Source organism: Pongo pygmaeus, chromosome 7, assembly GCF_028885625.2.
Source record: "Pongo pygmaeus isolate AG05252 chromosome 7, NHGRI_mPonPyg2-v2.0_pri, whole genome shotgun sequence".
NCBI classification, from domain to species: Eukaryota; Metazoa; Chordata; class Mammalia; order Primates; family Hominidae; genus Pongo; species Pongo pygmaeus.
The window spans coordinates 157470645-157493406 of record NC_072380.2 but is presented as its reverse complement, the minus strand read 5'-3'; the positions used below and the strand labels follow the sequence as shown (position 1 = coordinate 157493406).

At 58.3% G+C, this 22762-nt stretch overlaps 3 protein-coding genes across 7 annotated transcripts in view; 1 reads left to right on the top strand and 2 right to left on the bottom strand.

Moving 5' to 3' along the window:
- PPP1R16A (protein phosphatase 1 regulatory subunit 16A) overlaps positions 1-11013 on the bottom strand; it is a 23769-nt gene extending 12756 nt beyond the window's left edge. Inside the window, exon 1 of the mRNA XM_063669248.1 lies at positions 10884-11013. The gene's annotated coding sequence lies outside the window, so the exon portion shown is untranslated. The remainder of the gene's footprint in view (positions 1-10883) is intronic.
- The window catches only part of FOXH1 (forkhead box H1), a 15852-nt gene extending 550 nt beyond the window's left edge, over positions 1-15302 (top strand). Inside the window, exons 1-5 of one of the 5 annotated variants that reach the window (XM_063669250.1) lie at positions 8195-10025; positions 10438-10911; positions 13134-13423; positions 13745-13849; positions 13950-15302. In XM_063669250.1, the coding sequence (XP_063525320.1) occupies positions 10860-10911; positions 13134-13423; positions 13745-13849; positions 13950-14771 (1269 nt within the window). In that variant the 5' untranslated portion in view covers positions 8195-10025; positions 10438-10859 and the 3' untranslated portion in view covers positions 14772-15302. Of the gene's footprint in view, positions 1-8194; positions 10026-10346; positions 10912-12716; positions 12771-13032; positions 13424-13744; positions 13850-13949 lie in introns of those variants that run through there. The other 4 variants (XM_054499370.2, XM_063669251.1, XM_063669249.1 and 1 more) reach the window with 4 other exon arrangements.
- Positions 14893-22762, bottom strand: KIFC2 (kinesin family member C2). The gene is made up of 18 exons (XM_054499348.2): positions 22499-22762; positions 22180-22258; positions 21908-22059; positions 21678-21816; positions 21392-21537; positions 21243-21308; positions 21035-21163; positions 20616-20693; positions 20372-20486; positions 20188-20297; positions 19643-19751; positions 19374-19531; positions 16985-17089; positions 16772-16893; positions 16547-16670; positions 16324-16453; positions 15979-16235; positions 14893-15901 (listed from the first exon to the last, which is right to left on the bottom strand). The coding sequence occupies exons 1-18, from the start codon at positions 22595-22597 to the stop codon at positions 15644-15646; spliced, it is 2376 nt and encodes a 791-aa protein (XP_054355323.1). The 5' UTR covers positions 22598-22762; the 3' UTR covers positions 14893-15643.

Sequence of the window (22762 nt, the reverse complement as noted above, 5' to 3'; positions counted from 1 at the left end):
AGTGAGTGGTGATGGGGACAGGAGGGAGGGTCTGAGTGTCCTCCAGGGCCCAGTGTGCAGCTCACCCGCTCCCAGACCAACCCCCCTCCCAGTCCAACCCCCCTCCCAGTCCAACCCCCTCCCAGAACAACCCCCATCCCAGTCCAACCCCCCTCCCAGTCCAACCCCCCTCCCAGACCAACCCCCCTCCCAGTCCAACCCCCCTCAGACCAACCCCCCTCCCAGTCCAACCCCCCTCAGACCAACCCCCCTCCCAGACCAACCCCCCTCCCAGTCCAACCCCCCTCCCAGTCCAACCCCCTCCCAGAACAACCCCTATCCCAGTCCAACCCCCCTCCCAGTCCAACCCCCCTCCCAGTCCAACCCCCCTCAGACCAACCCCCCTCCCAGTCCAACCCCCTTCCCAGTCCAACCCCCCTCCCAGACCAACCCCCCTCCCAGACCAACCCCCCTCCCAGTCCAACCCTAAGAAGTTCATCCCAAAGCACCTGCGTCGGCATGAAATACTGCAACCTCCGGCTCCTGGGTTCAAATGATTCTCCTGCCTCAGCCTCCTGAGTAGCTGCGATTATAGGTGTGTGCCACAACACCCGGCTAATATTTGTATTTTTAGTAGAGGGCGGGTTTCACCATGTTGGCAAGGCTGGTCTTGAACTCCTGACCTCAAGTGATCCACCTGCCTCAGCCTCCCAAAGTGCTGGGATTACAGGGGTGAGCCACTGCACCAGGCCAGAAGCGGGCTTCTGATCCAGGCTCTCTCCACCCTCCATCCTGAAACCCTCCCCTGGGGCTCTGTCCCCAGCGACACCATGTCCTCCCTACTGAGGGCCCTCCTTCCCCAACCCCTGTGCTCCTGGCTGAGGCCTGGAGTCCCCCTCCCCTCCTCTCCCTGAGCATCCCAGCTGGAGCACACATCATCAGGCAACAACCACGCAGCACCGGCCCTCACTGTGGCTTCACCCCCGCCCATTGCTGCCTGAATTCCTGGTCTAATGTTCTCGTGGACAAACCTTTGCGGACTGCCTATCCCCTCCGAGCCTTGACCTCTTCTCTACACCAGTGTCCTTATCTTCTGGCCAACTGTGCTCCATCACCACCAGTAACGGCAGTCCACGCCTGTCACCTCCATTCAATACCCCACTCTCTGCCCATCACCTCGTCTCTGCCTGGCTCGCTACTCCAACCCTCCAGTGCCTCCCTCGCTGCCATGCCCTCACCTTGCCCCATGCCCTCACCTTGCCCCATGCCCTCCTGCTCCCACAGCCCCAGTGACTCTGAACATAGCAGAGCCACTCCCTCAAGGGCTCTGATGCTTGCAGAAATCTGCTTCCCTTGCCTTTTCTCTCCTGCCCTCCCAGACAAAGCAAATTCCCTGGAAAGACAGAGGCTGTCAGGGGAGGATGTCCACTCCTACTTAGAACTGAACAACAGAATAGCACCCAAAAGCCTCAATGCCTCGGAATAAGCCTAACAAAAGATGTACACAGAAAACCACAACCATATCTTTATGGGAAGATACGGGAGGAGACATCACGTTATATGTCGCAAAACCCAGAACTGAAAAGATGTCATTTCTCCCCAAATTCATCCACGATTTGACGTAGTCCCAATCAAAATCCCAACAGTGTGAGACTCACAAGCTAATTCTCCACATATGGGAACACAAAAGGCCAAGAACAGTAGGGAGAAACCTAAAAGAGAACAAATTTGAAGTACTTACACTATTAGATGTCAAGACTTACTATGTACAGTTTCGTAAGTAAGACCTAAGTTACTGGCTTAGGCATAGAGAAATAAACCAGTGGAATACAGTCGAGTCCAGAAAATTGCCAGATGAGGCAGCTCACACCTGCAATCCCAGCAATTTGGGAGGCCGAGGCAGGAGGATCACTTGAGCCCAGGGGTTCAAGGCCAGCCTAGGCAAAACAGGGAGACCCTCATCTCTACAAAAAATTTAAAAAATTAGCCAGGCGTGGTGGTGCGCCCCTATAGTTCCAGCTACTCAGGAGGCTGAGGTGGGAAGATCACTTGAGCCTGGGAGGTGGAGGTTGCAGTGAGCCAAAATCAACACTGCACTCCAGCCTCGGCGACAGAGCAAGACTCTGTCTCAAAAAAAAAAAAAAAAAAACAGAAATAAACCTACACATGTGTAGACATGCAATTTGCGACACTGCTGGGAGTGGAAAAGCCTTCAATAAATGGTGCCGAGGCCAGGCGCAGTGACTCACACCTGTAATCCCAGCACTTTGGGAGGCTGAGGGGGAAGGATTGCTTGAGATCAGGAGTTCAAGACCAACAGGGTGAAACCCCGTCTCTACTAGAAATACAAAAAATTAGCCGGTTGTGGTGCCACACACCTGTAGTCCCAGCTACTCTGAAGGCTGAGGTAGGAGAATCGCTTGAACCTGGGAGGTGGAGGTCGCAGTGAGCCGAGATCGCACCACTGCACTGCAGACTGGGTGACAGAAAATAAAAATAAATGAATAAATAAAGAAATAAAGAAGATAAAAGAATCTTGATCTCCACCCCAGGTGAAATGCAAATCTAACATAAAGGTGAAATAATAGCACTTCTACAGAGTGGTGACACCAAAAGCAAAAGCACAGTCTATAAAACGAAAAATGGAAAAACTGGACCTTGACAAGATTAAAAACGTTTGCCTTGCTAAAAACCCTGTGAGGAGGGTGAAAAGACAGCTACTGAGTGAGTAAATATCCACAGACCACACACAGAACAAAGGACTGCTGTCAAGAACACACGAGTCTCAAAAAATCAGCAGTGAAAATGAAACGATCCAATTAGAAAATGGGCAGAGGATGCCAAGACACACCTCACTGAAGAGGATCCACAGATGGCAAATGCGTCCATGACAAGATGCTCAACATCACCCACCATTCGGAAAATGCACATTAGGGCCACAGCGAGATACCGCTGCCCACCAATCCAAATGGCAAGGATGTGAGGACAAAGGAATCTCACAGGAGCTGATGAAAACCCGTGAAGTAAAACAGCCACCACTCTGGAGAGCAGTGTGGAAGTTTCTTAAACCAAAACAGCTCAACATGCAACTCCCAAACCACCCAGCAGCTGCGCTCACAGGCCTTTATCCCAGAGAAATGAAAATTTAAGTCAGGCGTGGTGGCTCACACCTGTAACGCAGCACTTTCGGAGGCTGGGGCAGGCGGGATCACGTGAGGTCGAATTCAAGACCAGCCTGGCCAACATGGCAAAACCCCATCTGTACTAAAAATACAAAAATTAGCCGGGTGTGGTGGGGCGAGATCACACCACTGCACTCCAACGTGGCAACAGTGTGTGAGGCTCTGTCTCAAAAAAAAAAAAAAAAAATTAAGTCACACAAAAAACTACATAAATGTTCATGGCAACTTTATTCATAATAGCAAAAAACTGGGGGAAAAAACAAATGTCCTGTAACAGGTGAATGGTTAAAAACATGGTGGTCCATCCATCCATACCATGGAAGGTTCCTCCAGTCAAAGGAACACACTAGTAGTGCACACAACTGGATGGACCTCAGGACATCACGCTGACCTCAACGCCCACACCCTACAGCACTCCATTTATGGAACATTCTTGTAATTATGAAACCATACAGATGGAGAACATACCAGTGGCTCTCAGGGGCTAAGGCTGGGAAAGGGAGGTGGCTGTGGCTGTAAGAGGGCAGCTCAAGAGGTCCCTATGGCGGCTGTGCTGCATCTTGACCATGGGCTCACACAAACCCTACAGTGACAGATGCGCAGAACTAAACCACACACACACAGGTGGACACATGGAAAGCTGTGAAATCTGAATAAGGTCAATGGAGCACATTGATGTCAACATCCCCTTGAGCTGCTGTACTCCATTGACAGGTGCAATGTTACCACATGAGTATCCGGGAAGTCTGCAAGGGATCTCTGAGCCATCTCTTTTCTTTTTTTATTTATTTTTCTTTATCTATTGTTTTTTTTTTCGAGACGGAGTGTTGCTCTGTCACCCGGGCTGCAGTGCAGTGGCGTGATCTCAGCTCACTGCAAGCTCTGCCTCCTGGGTTCATGCCATTCTCCTGCCTCAGCCTCCCGGGTAGCTGGGATTACAGGTGCGTGCCACCACGCCTGGCTAATTTTTTGTATTTTTAGTAGAGATACGGTTTCACCATGTTGGCCAGGCTATTCTTGAACTCCTGACCTCAAGTGATCCACCCACCTTGGCCTCCCAAAGTGCTAGAATTACCGGCATGAGCCACTGCGCCTGGCCCTTTTTTTTTTTCTAGATTCTATTCTTTTTTACTGGTTCTTTTGTCAATCCTTGAGCCTGTCCCACATGTCCTCCTCACTATGGCTTCCTAAGGAGCCTCCTCTCTGGTCCCACCTCTCGGGGCTGACTCCTGCTCACACTCTGGTCTCAGCCTCCTTTCTGGCCCCTGGCATGAGATTCTTCATTCTGCCTCGGCCTCCCGAAGTGCTGGGATGACAGGCGTGAGCCACGCGCCCGGCCTCTCTCCCAGTGATCTCAGTGCTCCTCAGACTCCCCCTGCATAATACTTAGCAGCAGAACTATATGAAATTGAAACTATTCCATATTTTTGATCTACAAACACAAATCATTATTTACCTCAGTAACAGCTGCCTGGCTAAAGCCCTGTGAGGGAGGGAAGACCCCGTGATTTGGACATTTGCACACATCACGCTTCCAGCCCGGGACAGGAGATATGTGTGGACCACACCAGGGACTGGCCCGCTAACCATGAGCTCTCACGCAATGTCTGTCAGGGGCTGGAGAATCAGGGAAGCCTCTCCCCAGAAATCAGGGGAAGCGTTGCATCTCCCTCTCCAATTTCCTTTCCCCTTGCCGCCTGGCTCCAAAATCAATCGAATAAACTAACTCACAGCAAGGTGTCAAAGGCCCAGACGCCTAAATGAAAGAAGCTGGCAGCCTGAGGCATCTGCATTTGAAAAGAGACTCAATGAGGACTGAAGATAAAAGCCAGCCCTAGACCAAAAGAAAGGGAAGACAGGGCAGGGAAGGCTTCCAGTAGCCCCTGCAGATCACACCTTTCTGGAAGCCAGGGCCACAAGCACCCTTCCCTATGAACTGCCTCGTTCAGCTTCATAGCTCTAATGGGCCATAACCCCCACGGAGTAGATGTGGCAACTAAGGCCTGTCAAGTACAATGGTGAGGAAACCAAAATAACAAAAGTGAGCTTCCGAGGGGTCAGCGCTGTAACCCAGGATTTGCTCTGACTCGGTATTCACTTCCTTACAGAGACACAGACCTTTCGGTCTAGGTGGGGCTGTGGGAAGGGGACCTGCGGACAGGTGTGCCAGTGGCACAGGACCTGGGAGTGTGGAAGGAGGCAACACTGGGACCATGAGGGTCCCCAGCCTTAGGACAACAGAGGTGTGGGGTCTAGACAACCAACCTAGGGTGCAGGTGCCACAGTAAGCCACTGAGATGCCTGTGAGCCTGGGACAGGAGCTGGAAAGGCATTTCCAAGAAAGAGAGCTCACAGTCAGCCAGCACATTCCTAGGAGTTGGAAGGAAAGATGGTGGGAGCTGTCAGAGCAGAGAGATGAGCAGGGGAAGGTGGCCAAGGAAAAAGAAAACAGGGAAGGGCTGGGCATGGTGGCTCATGCCTATAATCCCAACATTTGGGAGGCCAAAGCAGGAGGATTGCTTGAACCCAGGAGTTTGAGGCTGCAGTGATCTCTAATCGCACCACTGCTCTCCAGCCTGGGCAACAGAGCAAGACTCTGTCTCAAAAAAAAAGAGGCCGGGCGCAGTGGCTCATGCCTGTAATCCCAGCACTTTGGGAGGCCGAGGCGGGTGGATCACCTGAGGTCAAGAGTTTGAGACCAGCCTGACCAACAGGGTAAAACCCCATTTCTACTAAAAATACAAAAGCCGGTCGTGGCGGCGTGCACCTGTAATCTCAGCTACTCAGGAAGCTGAGGCACGAGAATCACTTGAATCCAGGAGGCAGAGGTTGCAGTGAGCCAAGATGCTGCCACTGCACTCCAGCCTGGGCGACAGAGCAAGACTTCGTCTCAAAAATGAATGAATAAATAAAAATAAATAAAGAAAACAGAAGGACACAACACATAGGATGACAAAGTTCAAAAAATTCACGTGATGAAGGAGACTGATGATGCATGAAACAGGAGGAAAGCCTTTGAACTTGAAGCCGGCCAAGAACATCATTTGTAGGAGGCAGGAATTGGGACACTGGACCCATAGATGAGGAAACCTACTTTACACACACTGCCTGGCTCTGTAGATAGAAAGACTGACATGTGAACTGTGGTTACAGAACAGAATGTAACTCTGTCAGCCACACAACGTAAAAATGAAGGCATATCCTACTTCTGGGTACATACGCAAAAGAAATGAAAATTGGGCCGGGCACGGTGGCTCACACCTGTAATTCCAGCACTTTGGGAGTTGAGGGAGGCGGATCACCTGAGGTCAGGAGTTCAAGACCAGCCTGGCCAAAATGGCAAAACCCCGTCTCTACTAAAAATACAAAAAAATAGGCCGGGCACGGTGGCTCACGCCTGTAATCCCAGCACTTTGGGAGGTTGAGGAGGGTGGATCATGAGGTCAGGAGCTCAAGACTATCCTGGCCAACATGGTAAAACCCGTCTCTACTAAAATTACAAAAATCAGCTGGGCGTGGTGGCCGGCGCCTGTAGTCCCAGCTACTCGGGAGGCTGAGGCAGGAGAATCGCTTGAACCCAGGAGGCAGAGGTTGCAGTGAGCCGAGATTACTGCACTGTAGCCTGGCGATAGAGTGAGACTGTCCCAGAAAAAAAAAAAAAAAAAAGCCGGGCATGCTGGCATGTGCCTGTAGTCCCAGCTACTCAGGAGGTTGAGGCAGGGAAAACTGCTTGAACCCAGGAGGTGGAGGTTGCAGTGAGCCGAGATTGTGCCACTGCACTCCAGCCTGGGCGACAGAGCAAGACTCCATCTCAAAAATAAGTAAATAAAAATAAAATAAAAAATAAGAAAACTATAAACTGGCCAGGAGCGGTGGCTCATGCCTATAATCCCAGCACTTTGGGAGGCAGAGGCAGGCGGACCACTTCAGGTCAGGAGTTTGAGACCAGCCTGGCCAACATGGAGAAACCCCGTCTCTACTAAAAATACAAAAATTAGCTGGGTGTGGTGGTACATGCCTACAGTCCCAGCTGCTTGGGAGGCTGAGGCAGGAGAATTGCTTGAACCCGGGAGGCCGAGGCTGCAATAAGCCGAGATGACACCACTGCACTTGGCGAGACTCCATCTCCAAAAAAAAAAAAAAAAAGAAGCAGCAGCAGCAGCAGCAGCTGGGCACAGTGGCTCACACCAGTAATCCCAGCATTTTGGGTGGCCAAGGCAGGCGGATCATGAGGTCAGGAGTTCCAGACCAGCCTGGCCAGCATGGTGAAACCCTGTCTCTACTAAAAATACAAAAAATTAGCAGGGCATGGTGGCAGGAGTAGTCCCAGCTACTCAGAAAGCTGAGGCAGGAGAATTGCTTGAACCTGGCAGGTGGAGGTTGCAGTGAGCCGAGATCATGCCGCTGCACTCCAGCCCGGACAACAGAGCAAGACTCTGTCTCAAAAAAACAAAAAAAAAAAAAAAGAAAGAAAGAAAAAGGGAATCAACTACGGATACACATAACCACTTGAATCTCCAAAACATTGTCGTCTGGCAAAATAAATCAGACACAAAAGTATTCATTCCATATGATTCCATTGATGTGAAATTATTTTATTTTTTGAGACGGAGTTTCGCTCTTTTTGCCCAGGCTAGAGTGCAATAGTGCGATCTCGGCTCACCGCAACCTCCGCCTCCCACATCCAAGGGATTCTCCTACCTCAGCCTCCCGAGTAGCTGGAATTACAGGCATGCGCCACCACGCCCGGCTAACCTTTTGTATTTTTAGTAGAGACAGGGTTTCTCCATGGTGGTCAGGCTAGTCTCGAACTCCCAACCTCAGGTGATCCACCCGCCTCAGCCTCCCAAAGTGCTGGGATTACAGGCGTGAGCCCCCATGCCCAGCTGATGTGAAATTCTTAAAAAGGGACGCCAAACCTACAGTAATAGAAAGCAGATCACTATTGCCTGGGCTGGGTGTGAGGAAGGGCTTACCACAGAGGAGCACGAGAGAACTTTTGGGGGCAACGGAAATGTTTTATATTTGGATTATGATGGTGTTTACAAAACCCATCAAACAAGCCGGGCGCGGTGGTCACGCCCGTAATCCCAGCACTTTGGGAGGCCAAGGCGGGTGGATCACGAGGTCAGGAGATCGAGACCATCCTGGCTAACACGGTGAAACCCCGTCTCTACTAAAAAAATACAAAAAATTAGCCGGGCGTGGTGGTGGGCACCTGTAGTCCCAGCTACTTGGGAGGCTGAGGCAGGAGAATCACTTGAATTCGGGAGACGGAGGTTGCAGTGAGCTGAGATCGCACCACTGCACTGCAGCCTGGCGACACAGCAAGACTCTGTCTCAAAAAAAAAAAAAAAAAAAGATATAAAAATTAGCTGGCATGGTAGCATGTTCCTGTAATCCCAGCTACTGGGGAGGCTGAGGCAGGAGAATCATTTGAACGCGGGAAGCAGAGGTTGCAGTGAGTGGAGATCGTGCCACCGCACTCCAGTCTGGGCGACAGAGTGAGACTCCCTCTCAAACAAACAAAAAAACAGAAAGCCACATGGTCAGCAAAGCCTAAAATGTTTACTACCTAGCCCTTCCCAGTAAAAGCTGGCCAACCCCTGGTCTAGCACATTTATTTGGTGCTACCAGCTTCATCATCACCCCCACCTTCGTCAGCTGCTCATTCTGTCTGGAAAGTTCTTCCACCGGATCTTAGGACAGCATGCTCCTTCTTGGGACTCGGATCACATCTTAAGTGTGACCTCCTCAGAGATCTTCTGTGGTTACCTTGTCATTCTCTTATCTCATCACCTTGTTTTAATTCTTGACATGCCAGTTACTGTTTGTTTCCCTGCTGCATCCTAAGAACTTGGCCAGTTCCTGACTCATAGGAAGCACTCAGTAAGTGCAGTGGGCTGAACAGGTGAACAGCTACTGAGCCTCTGGCACAGGGGTCCCAGCACAGGATGTGACATGGAAGGCTCCGAGCTCCTGGCTGAGCAAGTCTGATGAAAAGGCCTCACTTAGGTGTGCGTGCACCAGTGCCAGGAGAGCCTCGGCATGAAAGAAGGGCCTGGAACTGCCACCCAGTTCTCATTTTGGCCAATGGGTAGATGTGGCACAAGTGCTACGGTTAGGACACGCTCGGGGAAGAGCAAGGGTGGAGCTGGGGGTGCTGGTACAGTCTGTGGGGTCACCTGAGACTGAGGTTCCTAAGCTGCATGCAGTGGAGAGCTGTATCAATCGGCTGTTCATTCAGACCAGAGGTTCAAGAATCCCTAGAACACAGACCCCAAAGTACAGTCATACAGGAGGAGCCCCCCTGCTAGGTGCCAGCCCAGGCAACCCTCGGGGCAAAGTGGAGTCCAGGTGCATCCCAAGCAGGTGAGGGATGAGGCCAGGACAGGCCAATCAAGAGACACGAGGGATGGCCCCAGCCAACAGGGAGGAAATCCAGCTTGAGCACCAGGAGGGGCCAGGACCCCCTAAAGCCTCCCCCATCCCAACCCGAGCCCGGGGGACTTGGGGCAGGGGCAGGCAGCTGGCCCTGTAGAGCTCTGAGCGTCCACCACAGTGACAAGCATGGAGCCAGCATGTGTGCAAGTCCACCAGGCAGCCCCCAGCCCCTCAGGCAACCCAGCCACACGCCGCCGGAGCTCCTCTCGGCTAGTCGTGGCTCTGGGTCCCTGAATCAGGTAACGCAGCCAGAGGCCTCTTCAGGAGGCCCAGGGTACTGCAGGCAAGACCCTTCTCCCAGAGAAACCCCAATACGTCCAGGAAGCAACTGCGGCGCCAAGACGCCCAGGAGGGCTCACTGTTGGGCTAGACACGCTTTGAAAAAGGCAGCGGTACCCCCGCCTCCACCTCCACCCCCAGGTAGGAATCCAGGAAGAAAAGGAAGGCACAGAGGTTTGGGGAGGGCTAACTTTGCTCTATCTCCCCTAAGCCTAGAATGACTCCGTACATGGCTCCCCTCTCTGCACCCATGGAAATTAATCCCACCGCGCCCGGGGCCTCCGCTCTGGTACAGACAGGGGCCCACACCAGTCCTGGACACTCCCTCCCAGGCGGGGTGCTTGCTTAGTAATTCTTGCCCTGATCCCAATTCCTGAGGGGTGGTCCGGACGCCCCGCACTACAAGTGAGGTCATTTGAATCCCCGAAAGTTGAAGGAACTTGCCCCAGAGAGACTCCACTTTCTCCTTCAGCCTAGCTCCAAGGCCCACATAAAGCTTAAGCTTGGGTAAATCCCTTCTCTGCGGACTTGATTTCCTCATCTGAAAATGAAGATAATTCCGGAGCTGTCTGCCTGACCGACGGGCTGCGGGGAATCCACACACCTTCGCCTTGGAACAAAATGCGAAGCGCCCACCGGCAGCCTTCGGCTCCCTGCCTTTCCTGACCCTTGGCACCTGCTGCCCTGGGCCTCAGCCAGCAACGCCCAAGGCGGCCCGACGGGACCTGTGCCCTGGGCGCCCGCGTGCCGGCAGCCGCGTCTCCCGAGGGCCCCTCCCCGGCCTCCTCCCTCGCCAGCCTCCTCTCTCCCCTCGGTCTCCTCCTCCTCTCGCCCTTCCCGGCCTCTTCCCTCCCCTCTGCCTCATCCTTCCCCGGTCCGGTCTCCTCTCTCGGTGTCGACCCAGTGCCCCTCCTTCCCGGGCCCGCCGCTGCTGTCCCTGGCCGGGGCCCCTCTCCCTCGCTCCGCTCCCGCCGCATGACCCGGGAGTCCGCGCCTCACCTCGCGCCCCGCGCCGACCGCCGCGCAAGTGAGTCCGCTGGCTTCCGCGGGTCAGTGGGCCCCGCGCTCCCTGAGGCGCTGCGGGGGCGGGCACCGCGCCCGGCCCTCGCCATGGCAACGCTACACTTCCGGTCCGCGCTACCCACAGCCGGAAGCCGCGGTGCCCCGTGGGAGCAGGGGGCGGAGCCTGAGGGAGGGACGATCGGGGGCGGGGCCTGGGGAGGGACGGTCGGGGGTGGGGGCCAAGGGGGACACCTGCGGGCGGCCGGGCGAGTCCTCCGCGGCTGGGATCTCCTTGGGGCCTGGGTGGGACGGGAATGCTCCAAGGCTCCTGGAACGGTGGTCACTGATTTATGCTGGACAAAACCGAGTCATCGTGGGCAACGGGACGGGCGCCAGGGGAATGAGTGGCAGCTTTGGGGGTGGTTTCGGGCCCGGGATAGTGCAGTCGGAAAGGGGCGGTCAGAACTTGGGGAGCCTCCAGCGCCCCACCAAGGAGGCGCCAGTGAAGAGGGGGGTGCCTTAAAAATTATGGGAGACCGGGTGCGGTGTCTCACGCCTGTAATCCCAGCACTTTGGGAGGCTGAGGCGGGCGGATCACGAGGTCAGCAAATCGAGACCATCCTGGCTAACATGGTGAAACCCCATCTCTACTAAAAATACAAAAAAATTAGCTGAGCGTGATGGTGGGCGCCTGTAGTCCCACCTTGTCGGGAGGCTAAGGCAGGAGAATGGCGTGAACCCGGGAGGCGGAGCTTGCAGTGAGGCGGGATCCCGCCACTGCACTCCAGCCTGGGCAACACAGCCAGACTCCGTCTCAAAAAAAAAAAAAAAAAAAACTTATGGGAATGTCCCGGCGCGGTGGCTCACGTCTGTGATCCCAGCACTTTGGGAGGGGGCCGAGGCCAGTGGGTCGCTTGAGCCGGGGAGACCAACCTGAGCAACATAGGGAGGCCCCGTCCCTACCAAAAATTAAGAAATTAGCTGGGTTCTGTGGCACACGCCTGTAGTCCCGGGACGCTGAGGCGGGAGGATCGCCCTAGCGGGGGAGGTGGAGGCTGCACGGGGCCCAGATCGCACCACTGCACTCCAGCCTGGGCAACAGAGTGAGACCTTGTCTCAAAACAACAACAACAACAAACACTTGTAGGAAAGAACGACGCCTTGCTGACCGAGCGGGGTAAGTGGCCACAAGTATTAGCCTCATGAGGCACAGGACTGTGCAGCCATAACCTAGGGAACACAGCAGAGAGGGCCCCAGCGGCGTCGAGGTGGTGACAGGAGTCCTGAGGGAAACCACGTGGGGTCTGAGGGGAGAGTCAGAGACAGAAGGAAAAGGGGCACCACCCGACCAGGGGCGTGGGGGCAGGAGCAGTGTGGCACCCCATATACAAGGCCCCTTGCGGCCCAGGCCTCCTCCTCCTGGACACTCGCTGCCTGTCCTTCCCCTCCGCACCTCGGGGTGTGCTGGACCTCACTGTATGCTGCAGATTTTCAGCCCTTTGAGGTTATCATGGTGGAGGCTGCACAAGAAAAGCTGAATTCTCAGAGTGAAGGGCAAAAGTGTATCCCTGGGCCCCCGTGTGTCTGGGGGCCCTTGGCCTGGTGCCAGCACCTACCACACTGCTAATTCCCAGAGCTGCTATCCTCTTGGGCAAACTTGCCCCTTGTGAGGGAGGAGAACCTGGGCTTTGGGGCAGGATACATAATACCAGCCTTGCTTGGCTGGAGGAGCAGAGATGGCTAGGGAGGAGGAGGTGAGCGGTCCACCTGGGCTCCTGAAGCAACTCCCAGGAAATCAGTTGAGTCAATGTGTCCCCCTTTTGTTCCTAGGGTGGGGGCTTCATGGCCTTCTCCTCCAGGAAGCTCCACCTGATCATGTCCTGGGTGGGTATCCAGCCCCCATAGCTCAGGGCCTACTAGCTGCTAGGTCTTGAACTCCCACTCCTTGGGAGCTTGGCATGGGCTAATTACTCCCCCATCTGTTAAATGGGGTCCTGAAACCTGGCCAGGGAAGACGGGATAAAGTAGCCATGGGTCATCGCAGCCCCTTTGAAGCGAGGCCTGGCCACCCAAAGGCAGCTCAGGGGTGGAGACTGAGGCCTCAGGAGAAGCCCCCACTAGAATCCTCTCTGCCCCTCCCTTCCAGATTAACCAAAACCTGCTAATTGTGGCAGCCCTCGGCATGCTCCCCTCCCCCACAGCCTCTTCCTCCCTTCTCTCCCCTCCCCCTTCCTACGAATGATAAAGGCCCCAGCCCGCCTGCCCCAGCCCGGCCTCAGGTCCCGGCCCTGCCTCCTACACTGCCCCACTGCCCTGCGCCCTCCACCCGGCCAGGCCCCTGCCCACGCTGTCTACCGTCCGGCATGGGGCCCTGCAGCGGCTCCCGCCTGGGGCCCCCAGAGGCAGAGTCGCCCTCCCAGCCCCCTAAGAGGAGGAAGAAGAGGTACCTGCGACATGACAAGCCCCCCTACACCTACTTGGCCATGATCGCCTTGGTGATTCAGGCCGCGCCCTCCCGCAGACTGAAGCTGGCCCAGGTGAGCGGGCCCCGGCCCCCACTCTCTCTTTCCCCAGACTCGTTCCCCACCCACTTCCAGGCTCAAGCCCTGACCCCCACCCCTTCCTAGCCCACCCAGGTATGCCAGTGGGACCAGTCCTGAGAGCTGAGGGCCTCAAGGCACGACCCTTCTCCGGGAGCCCCTTGCCCCCTCTGCCGCCCTTCCGCACAGAAATGTCCTTCTTCGGGGAGAGCAGGGGCCGGCACCGCGCGCCCCTGAGCCCGGTAGTGGGGGAGGGGTGGGGCGCTACCCCATCCCCGTCTGGGCTCACGGCGCCGGCCGGCCGCCTGGCGGTTTCAGATCATCCGTCAGGTCCAGGCCGTGTTCCCCTTCTTCAGGGAAGACTACGAGGGCTGGAAAGACTCCATTCGCCACAACCTTTCCTCCAACCGATGCTTCCGCAAGGTGGGGCAGGCCGGGGTCCGAACCCGGGGGCGGAGCGCGCGCGGAAGTCCTGAGCATCCGAGGTTGGGCAGCCCCACCCATGTCTGACCCCCACACCCAGGTGCCCAAGGACCCTGCAAAGCCCCAGGCCAAAGGCAACTTCTGGGCGGTCGACGTGAGCCTGATCCCAGCTGAGGCGCTACGGCTGCAGAACACGGCCCTGTGCCGGCGCTGGCAGAACCGAGGTGCGCGTGGAGCCTTCGCCAAGGACCTGGGCCCCTACGTGCTGCAGGGCCGGCCATACCGGCCGCCCAGTCCCCCTCCGCCACCCAGTGAGGGCTTCAGCATCAAGTCCCTGCTAGGGGGGTCCGGGGAGGGGGCACCCTGGCCGGGGCTAGCTCCACAGAGCAGCCCAGTTCCTGCAGGCACAGGGAACAGTGGGGAGGAGGCGGTGCCCACCCCACCCCTTCCCTCTTCTGAAAGGCCTCTGTGGCCCCTCTGCCCCCTTCCTGTCCCCACCAGAGTGGAGGGGGAGACTCTGCAGCGGGGAGCCATCAGGCCCTCGACCCTCTCCCCAGAGCCTAGGGCCTGGCCTCTCCACTTACTGCAGGGCACCTCAGTTCCTAGGGGACTGTCCAGCGGGGGACACAGGGCCTCCCTCTGGGGGCAGCTGCCCACCTCCTACTTGCCTATCTACACTCCCAATGTGGTAATGCCCTTGGCACCACCACCCACCTCCTGTCCCCGGTGTCCACCATCAACCAGCCCTGCCTACTGGGGCGTGACCCCTGAAACCCGAGGGCCCCCAGGGCTGCTCTGCGATCTAGACGCCCTCTTCCAGGGGGTGCCACCCAACAAAAGCATCTACGACGTTTGGGTCAGCCACCCTCGGGACCTGGCAGCCCCTGGCCCAGGCTGGCTGCTCTCCTGGTGCAGCCTGTGAGGCTCCTAAGACAGGGGCCGCTCCTCCCTCCCGCTCCCACCCCCACCTTGTTGACAGGGAGCCAAGGCGAGGCGGCTGTCTGCGACCACAGCAGCCTCGAAACACCAGGCAGCAGCCTTGCTGGGAGTCCACGGTGTTTATTGGACCACCCCATGCATGGCCGTGACCCAGCTGGGCACAACCCTCATCCTGGTCAGTCATGCCTCTGTTTCTCCTACACTCAGAGGCAAGGCTGGAGGGGCAGGGCTGAGCCTGGAATAGCCCTTCCTAGTCCCCTCTTCTCAGCCCACTACCCATCCATCCGTCACCAACCGTCACCTCCCCTCGTCACCAGCCGTCACCTCCCCTCCGGTGCTCCAGGCTGGGGGAGGGAGAGCCCAGTAGTGGGTCCAGCCTGAAGTCCTGCCCTCTCTCATCTATCTGGGAAGGAGGTAGCACCTTTTTCGGGAAAGGGGTTAGGGAGTAAAGACTGCACCCTACATGGTCCTGGTGGTGGGGAGGATAACAGTAAAGGAATTTGCAATGTTTTAATGCCATGCCTGATTTTTGGGTCAGGAGTGGTGACTTGGGTAACCACTTGGCCGGGGGCCTGGGATTCCCTGCTGTGTGCCGTGATAACAGCAAATGGTGATAAGGAGGAAGCCAAGACCTATGGCCTGATGCAGGGCTGGGGGCGGGGGGTGATCACTTCAGCAGGCACAACACACTTCACTGGCTGCGGAGGTGGAGGGGTGACTCTGGGAGTTCAGGAGCAGTGGATCCAAAGAGGCTAGGGAGCTTGTGCCCTGGGAGACGGGGTACAGGGACTTTACTACCGCCTCTGCCAGCAGAGACCTGGCCTGAGACCCCATGGGCAGGGCCGCGACCCAGGACTACAGGGGCAGGCCCTCTGCGGGCGCGAGGGCCGAGCCCGAGCCGTTGTCGGGACTGGGGCATGGAGGACTGCCAGGGGACGGCGTAGGGGTGCAGGGGGTCCCGGTGAGCGGAGTGTCGGTACTCAGGGAGGAGGGCGTCCCGGAGGAGCGCGGGACCCTGCGGCGCCGGGCTGGCCCCAGCTCCACTTGACCCACTCGCTCGGCGAACTTGAGTGAGCAGACTGTCTCCCCGAGATCCTCCGGCCGCGTGGAGATCTGCGGGCAAGAGGCGCGGGTGGGCGGTGACCGGCATGCACACACCTGCCCCGCGCCTGCGCCGCCCCGGCGCCCACCTGCAGCAGCAGCACCGCGGTGGTGCCTGGGCCCAGCGCCGGCTGCAGCAGTCGCGTGAGCTGCGAGTCGCGGAAGGGCACGTGCGGCCGGTGGGCCCGCAGTGCGGCCATCACGCCTCCTAGCGCCAGCAGCGAGCGGTTTATGGTCTGGGCCTCCCGCAGGCGCCGGGCGCCGTCTGGGTCTCCCCGCGGCGGGCCGGCCGCCCCTGCCTTCCGTGCGCGTTCAGATCCCGCAAGGTCCACCAGGTGCAGCGTGCCTAGAGGGGCGAGCGAGCCCGACATGGGGGAAGGCTGGGCCTCAGGTGTGCTGGAGACTCCGCAGGGCTCAGGCACCGACCGTGGTACCTGCGGTGCCTGGAGCGCGCGGTGGAGACGCCAAGCGCAGCGTCAGCGTGACCAGGGCGTGCGACCGGGAGCTGCGCTGGTTCATGGCGGTGGCGGCGGTGGCCCGATTGCTCCTCCCCAGTTTCAGCATCTGAAAGTCGGAGCGATAGGCCTGGTCAGGTGCAGGGTCCCCGCCCCCAAGTGGAAGCACGGGGCGGGGTCTCGCAAGGCGGTGCAGCCCTACCTGGTGCAATGTCTCCAGGTTGGGCACGTCCCAGTGGGTGAGGCCAGCCACCTGGATCCCGCCCTGGCCTTCTGGGCCCTGCCTCACGGCCAGGCGCTCGGGAGGCCCTGGAGCAAGGAGGTCCCTGGTGAGAAAGGGGAAGGTCTTGGTTCCAGAGTTCTCTGGAAATCCGGAAGGGCCCTGGGCCAGGGGTGGGGAGAAGGCCTCCCTGATGGAGCAGCCCACCTGACAGCCTCATTGTAGATCTCCACCATGCTGAGTGTCACCCGGTGCTGCCGGCCGGCCCCCATCTCCCGGAACAGCGACTGCAGCGCCCTAGGAACTATGCCGGGGTCCTCAGGAGGGCCCTGAGGATGGGGTGGGGTGCACACCGGGCTCACATCCAAGTCATGCAGGGCCCCTGGGGCCTCTCCCACTGGGGCGTGGGCTCTGTCCCACCTCCATGCTGTAGGTCTTCCCGGTCCCTGTCTGGCCATAGGTGAAGATGCAGACGCTGTAGCCCCGGAGGCAGGACAGCACCGCAGGTTCCAGCTCTCTGAAGACCTGGGGGAGGCGGGAGAATGTGTTTTGAGTCCTCCCCACATTGCCTGTTTATGACCTATTTGGTGGGGTGGGGAGTGCCATGAAGGCAGGTGTGAGCAGAGCCTAGTCCCCTGGGAAGATGGCTCTAAGGGACCATGGGGGAGGATGTGTCTTACAGAGACCCTCTGTCTCCCTAGAGAAGGTGGTGCTTACAAGAATTTGCCAGGCAAAGAAGGGAAAAGACGCAATGAGAAGAGGAACAGCCTATGCAGAGGCTCTGGAGTCCTGAAGACCACGTAGGAGGCCTGGGGACAGCAGTTAAGAGTGCAGGTGTGGTGTCCTTAATGTGGAAGCCAACGTGAAAAAAACAAAAATAAATCCCAGCATTTTGGGAGGCCGAGGCGGGTGGATTGGTTGAGCTCCGGAGTTTGAGACCAGCCTAGGCAACATGGTGAAACCCCCTCTCTACAAAAGCTACAAAAAAAATTAGCCAGGCATGGTGTTGCACATCTGTGGTCCCAGCTACTCGGCAAGCTGAGATGGAAGGATCTCTTGAGCCCGGGAAGCAGAGGTTGTAGTGACCTGAGATCGCGCTGCACTCCAGGGTGATGACAAAGTGTGACTCTATCAAAAAAAAAATAAAAAAACAAAAAATATATATATATAGTAAAAATTTTAAAAAATGTTTAAAAGAGCCCAGACGGGCTGGGCGAGGTGGCTCACGCCTGTAAGCCCAGCACTTTGGGAGGCCAAGGCAGGCAGATCACAAGGTCAGGAGTTCGAGACCAGCCTGGCAAACACGGTGAAACCCCGTCTCTACTAAAAATACAAAAATTAGCCGGGCATGGTGGCACGCACCTGTAATCCCAGCTACTTCAGAGACTGAAGCAGGAGAATTGCTTGAACCCAGGAGGCGGAGGTTGCAGTGAGCCAAGATCGCACCACTGAACTATAGCCTGGGCGACAGAGTGGGATTCCATCTCAAAAATAAAGAAAAAAAAAGAGCCCAGATGTTGGGGTGTGACTGCTCAGTTCAAACCCGGGTATGATTGGAGTTTACTTGACCTTCCTGTGCCTCAGTTTCCCGAGAGGTAAGGGCTACAGTGGCACCTGCTGTGAACAGTCATGGCAGTGCACCTAGAGGGCCACAGCAGTACCTGGCTCACAAAGCATGACCCCAGGAAGGGCCTGCAGGTATGGGGGATGGTGGCCAGCCAGGCCTGCTGGAGCCCAGGCACAGACAGGTGGTGAGAGAGACACAAGGTTGGGACATTCACCCCATTGGGACTGGACACCAACAGTCTTTTGAGCAACAACATGGCTGGCTTTTATGCCCAGAAGGTCGCTGGTAACAGGGTGGGCTGTCAGCTCTCTTTGAAGACAGCCATGAGGCTAGAATCTAGAATTCTGTGTGGTCACTGAGATTCCATGATTGGATGGAGGTGGCACTGTGGATGACATTCAGGAGCACATCATGGCACCACTGCAGAAACGGGAACACAGATGAGGGGCTTGTCCACAGATGCCTTTGGTTCAGACACATTGAATTAGAGGACCCTGTCCAGTACGGCTGTCCAGAGAACAGTGCACAAAGCATGCCTTGCACAGGGCTGCAGTTTGGGGTGGGGCTAAGGCCAGAGGGATGTGTAGGATGAAGAAATAAGTGGTTGGAGAAGTGGGAATCAGGGTGACCCTGGCCACCTGCTGGGCAGTCGTCCCCCTGTCCCTGTGAGGCTGGCAGGCAGCCTGGGTGGGAGTCGCTGCCATTCTGCCCCTTACCTAATCTCCCCTGGCTCTGAGCTGCCATCTCCTCAGCCATGGGAGCTCTAGCAGCAAAGGGCACGTGCAGATGAAAATGTGTGTGAAGGTGGGGTGGGGTGGGCTGGGGCTGGAGCCCCTGCTTTTCCACAGGCGTCTGGCAGGAAAAGGGTAGGGAAGGAGAGTGGGATCCAGGCAAGGCAGAGAGAGCACACTAAGACTAGAAGCTTGCCTGCCCACCCACGGCCCCCACCACCCACCGCCTGCCTTGGGGCCACAAAGCAATGAGAGGCCCTCATAGCTGGGCAGACCCTGGACCCCAGCAAAGAGGAGTGGGCAGGCAGTGAAGCCTGGGAGGAGGAGGCAGCAAGCTGGGCTGCCTGCCCTGCTTCCCAGCCCCCTTGGTTCCCTTTCCTTCCTGGCTAGAGCCCAGCTACCCTCGCTCCTCCAGGTGGACAGCCAGACTGGGAAGGGGAAACTGGAGCCTCTCCTGCTCTTCAGGGAACTCTGAGAAAGGGTCAGGATGGGTGCAAAGGCAGGCCGTCACCTCCTCCTGGCTGGCGTCTGGAGGGAAGACCCAGTCTAGGCGGAATCGACGATGGCGCCCCCGGTAGCAGGTGGTGACGGTGCCCCCTGGGCCAGGCTCCACGCTCACGAGGCTGGAGGATGTCCCTGGCCTCAGCCGACACAGCACACGGATATTTCCTGCAGTGGGGATCAGGTCAGCGGAATGCCTCGCAGACCCTAAAGCACAGAGAGGCTGCGCTTCCTCCAGCCACCCTCCCTGCCCCCACTGGGCTCCCAAGCCTGTTATACCCTTGAGTTCTGGCAGCCGCCCCGGGCATCCGGCTGGGGGCCCTTGCTGCCCCTCAGGGAGCTGAGTGCCAGGCTCTCCAGATGACAGTGCCCCCAAGGCCCAGGACACCTGAGGGAACAGGGATGTACAGAAGGCAAGGGGTCAGCCAAGGAGCTGCGAAGGTGGGAGGTGGGAGGGTCCTGAGAGTGGCAGGGAGCCCCCACAGGGCCGCTCAGCTGTGCTTAGCCACAACTTTCAGTGGCTCTGGGCCCCTGGGGACATCATTCAGTAGCCTTAGGATAAAACCCAGGAATGACAGAGAAGGACACCACATTATCTGTCTCCTCCATGCTTCTGGGCAATGCTTTAAGAGTTTATTGTCAACCAAGTATGCATAGAATTAGAACAAGGCCCAAAAGTGAAGTCCTACCCTGGGTCACACAGAAGCTGTTTGGGTTCCAGAGCCCCACTTCTTAGTACAGCCAAATCCCCAGGAGCACCCCCGTCAAAAGAACAGTGAATAGGCTTCCCAGAGAGGAGGGGCTAGGCGGGGAGGGATACTGACCTGGCCCCGGGCCTCACTCAGTGAACCCTGACAGCTCTGGGTAAAGGTGCTGACCAAACCTCGGAGGTCCCCACAGCCCTGACGCAGGCTGGCCATCCGTGCCCGAAGTCCTGGAGAGGGAAGTCTGTTGGAAGGGAAGGCCCAGCCTCCAGGGCCTCCCGTGAGCCCCAGCCCCAGCCCTTACCTGCCAGCTGCCCATGCATCTGCTGTAGCTCACGCCTGCAGTTCTGCTCCGTCTCCTGCTGGAGCTGCTGGAGGGCCCCTTGAAGGCCCTGCAGCTGCACCTCCTGCACCCCCAGCTGCCCCGCCCAACCCCACCCCTGTCACTGAGGAAACAGGCACTTACCAGGCCCTGCCTCAGATAAGCCCCTCCCAGCACCCCAGCCCTCCTCACCCCTGAGCCACGGATCCCTGAGCCCCATGCCCACCTGGGCTCGGAGGGCTTCTGTGGTGTCCTGGGCCTCCTGAAGCCGGCCCTGGAGCTCTACCAATGCCTCCGCCTCCTCCTGCGGGAGGGTGGGGGCCAGGAGGGACTCAGAGAGGGACGGTCTGCGGTACCATTTCACAGATGGGAAAGTCAAGTCAAGAGGTGGGCAGAGCTGGCTGTGAACCCATGCCTCCCAACTCCACGCAGAGCTCCTTCCCACGGTCCCTCTGCTCTCCTGGGATCAGCCACTCAGAGGAACCACGGAGAGGGGGGTCCTCCCACTGGCATCAGCCTCCCTGATGGGGCTGCCCTACACAGACCATCCCGGGAGATCCTGAGGAGGCTTGGGTCCTGTGGCTGCATGCCAGGTGTGCAAGAGCCCCAGGCTGCAGGAATGGCTGCAACTCGGGAGCAGAGTACCTGCGGAGCCCTGATGGGGGGCCCGGGGCCCCAATGCAGCAGGAGGTCCCGCATGAGGCTCAGGCTCTGCTTCAGGGCCTCGTTCTCCAGGGTCAGATGCTGAACCCTTTTCTCTGAGTCTGTCGCCCCCTGGTGGAAAGGAAGCCTCGGCACTCACCTGAAGCACCCCCTCCATGCCCGGCCCTGCCAGGTCCCCCCGCAGCCTCACCACGCCCAGGCGCAGTCGACCCAACTCCTCCTCCTGCTGTTCCAGCTGCTGCTTCAGCTCCTCCAGCTGGGGAGAGGTAAGAGAGACAGGGTGGACCTCCTTTTTCTGGCGCCCCAGCCCCCAATTCCTTCTGGCTCCGGGGGCCTCACCTGTCCCAGGATGAGCTGCTCCAGCCGCTGCCACGCCCTCTGATCCTCCTCCAACTGGAGGGGCTGCTGTCCCTGGGCCTCATCCCCCAGTGGCTCGCCTGGGACTGCGGCGAAGTGGGAAGGACTTTCTTCTTGGGATGTGGATCCTGATGTAGGGTGGGCCCAGTTAGCACTGAAAAGGTCTCCAGTCCAAATCTTCAGGAACCGGACCCCGAACTCCAAGCCGCCCAGGTTCTACCGGGATTTGCTCCCTCCAGAGTCTTTCAACTTACTGTCCTTTACTCACCATCTGGAGACGGGGGCCGGACCCGAGGGGCTGGCTGAGTCCCCTGGAGCAGGGCCTGCCTCCCCCTGGGGCTTCGGAGCCATGCCAGAAGGGCCAAGAGCTGACTGGTCACCGTCAACAGTGGGGGGACCTCGCCAGACTGCGAAGGAAACAAGAATCGGAGCAGGGCTGTTAGAGCCAGGAAGGCCGGCGCAGGTGGTAGCTGCCAGCAGCCCCTCCGCCGCGCTCACCTGGCCCAGGTCGGCCGGGCTCCCGCAGCTCTCTTCCGCCCCCAGCTGGACGGAGAGGAACTCGGCGAGGCGCAGTAGGGCCTCTTCTAGGGACACCGCGGCCGCGCGGCCCTCGGCTGCGCCTTCCGACCCATCCTCAGGCTCGGAGCTGCCTGCCGGTCAGGGAGGAGAGCGGGAGACATTTCGGGTCACGTGCTGGAGCCAGGCCTCCACCCCTCCCTGGGAGGTCCCAGCACCGCCCTCGCCCCGCGGGACTCCCATCCCGCACCTACCGGCCAGGCCAGTCAGCTCGGTCCACAGCTCTGGCGCGGGAAGGTCTGGGCGCCGGCGACCCCGGGGCTTGCGGGCTCTCTAGGGAGGGGGCAGGGGCGCCCCTGAGGAGGGGGCAGGCAGCCTGCTGGCCCCTTCCCTCCGCGAACCGGGCCGGAGGATTGGGGCCGAAGTCTACGCTTCCAGCACCGGAGCCAAGCCGAGGGTCCTCGGCACGGCCCCGTCGCCCCGCGCCCCGTGCCCGCCCCCGCCCCGGGAACCTCGGCGTGGGGGTGGGGCAGGCGGCGGGGGACGACGGGCTGCACGGCCAGCCCCGCTCACCTGGGCGGGGTCCCCGGGCTCCGCGGCCGCCGCGGCGCCACCATCCCTGCGGAAGAGGCTGTAGAAGATGTAGATGAGCAGCGAGTAAAAGGCGTACATGGGAGCGCGGGGCGGCAGAGGGCCCCGCTTCGCGCCGCCCCGCGTCCCCGCGCCCAGACTCGGCGCCCGCCCGCCGCAGTGCCGGTGCGCATGCTCGCGACGGCCGCCCCCACGGCCCGGCTCCCACGGCTGGAGGGCCAGCGCGGGGACAGGAGTACTAGAAAC

Excerpts from the sequence above, each read along its gene's own strand:
- KIFC2 (XM_054499348.2), bottom strand. The coding sequence starts at position 22,597 with ATGTACGCCTTTTACTCGCTGCTCATCTACATCTTCTACAGCCTCTTC. Across the intron at positions 20,694-21,034 it reads CCCCCATCAGGGCTCCGCAG|GAGGAGGCGGAGGCATTGGT; the intron begins GTACTCTGCTCC and ends ACCCTCCCGCAG. Across the intron at positions 16,236-16,323 it reads GCGCGCTCCAGGCACCGCAG|GCACGCTGCACCTGGTGGAC; the intron begins GTACCACGGTCG and ends TCGCCCCTCTAG.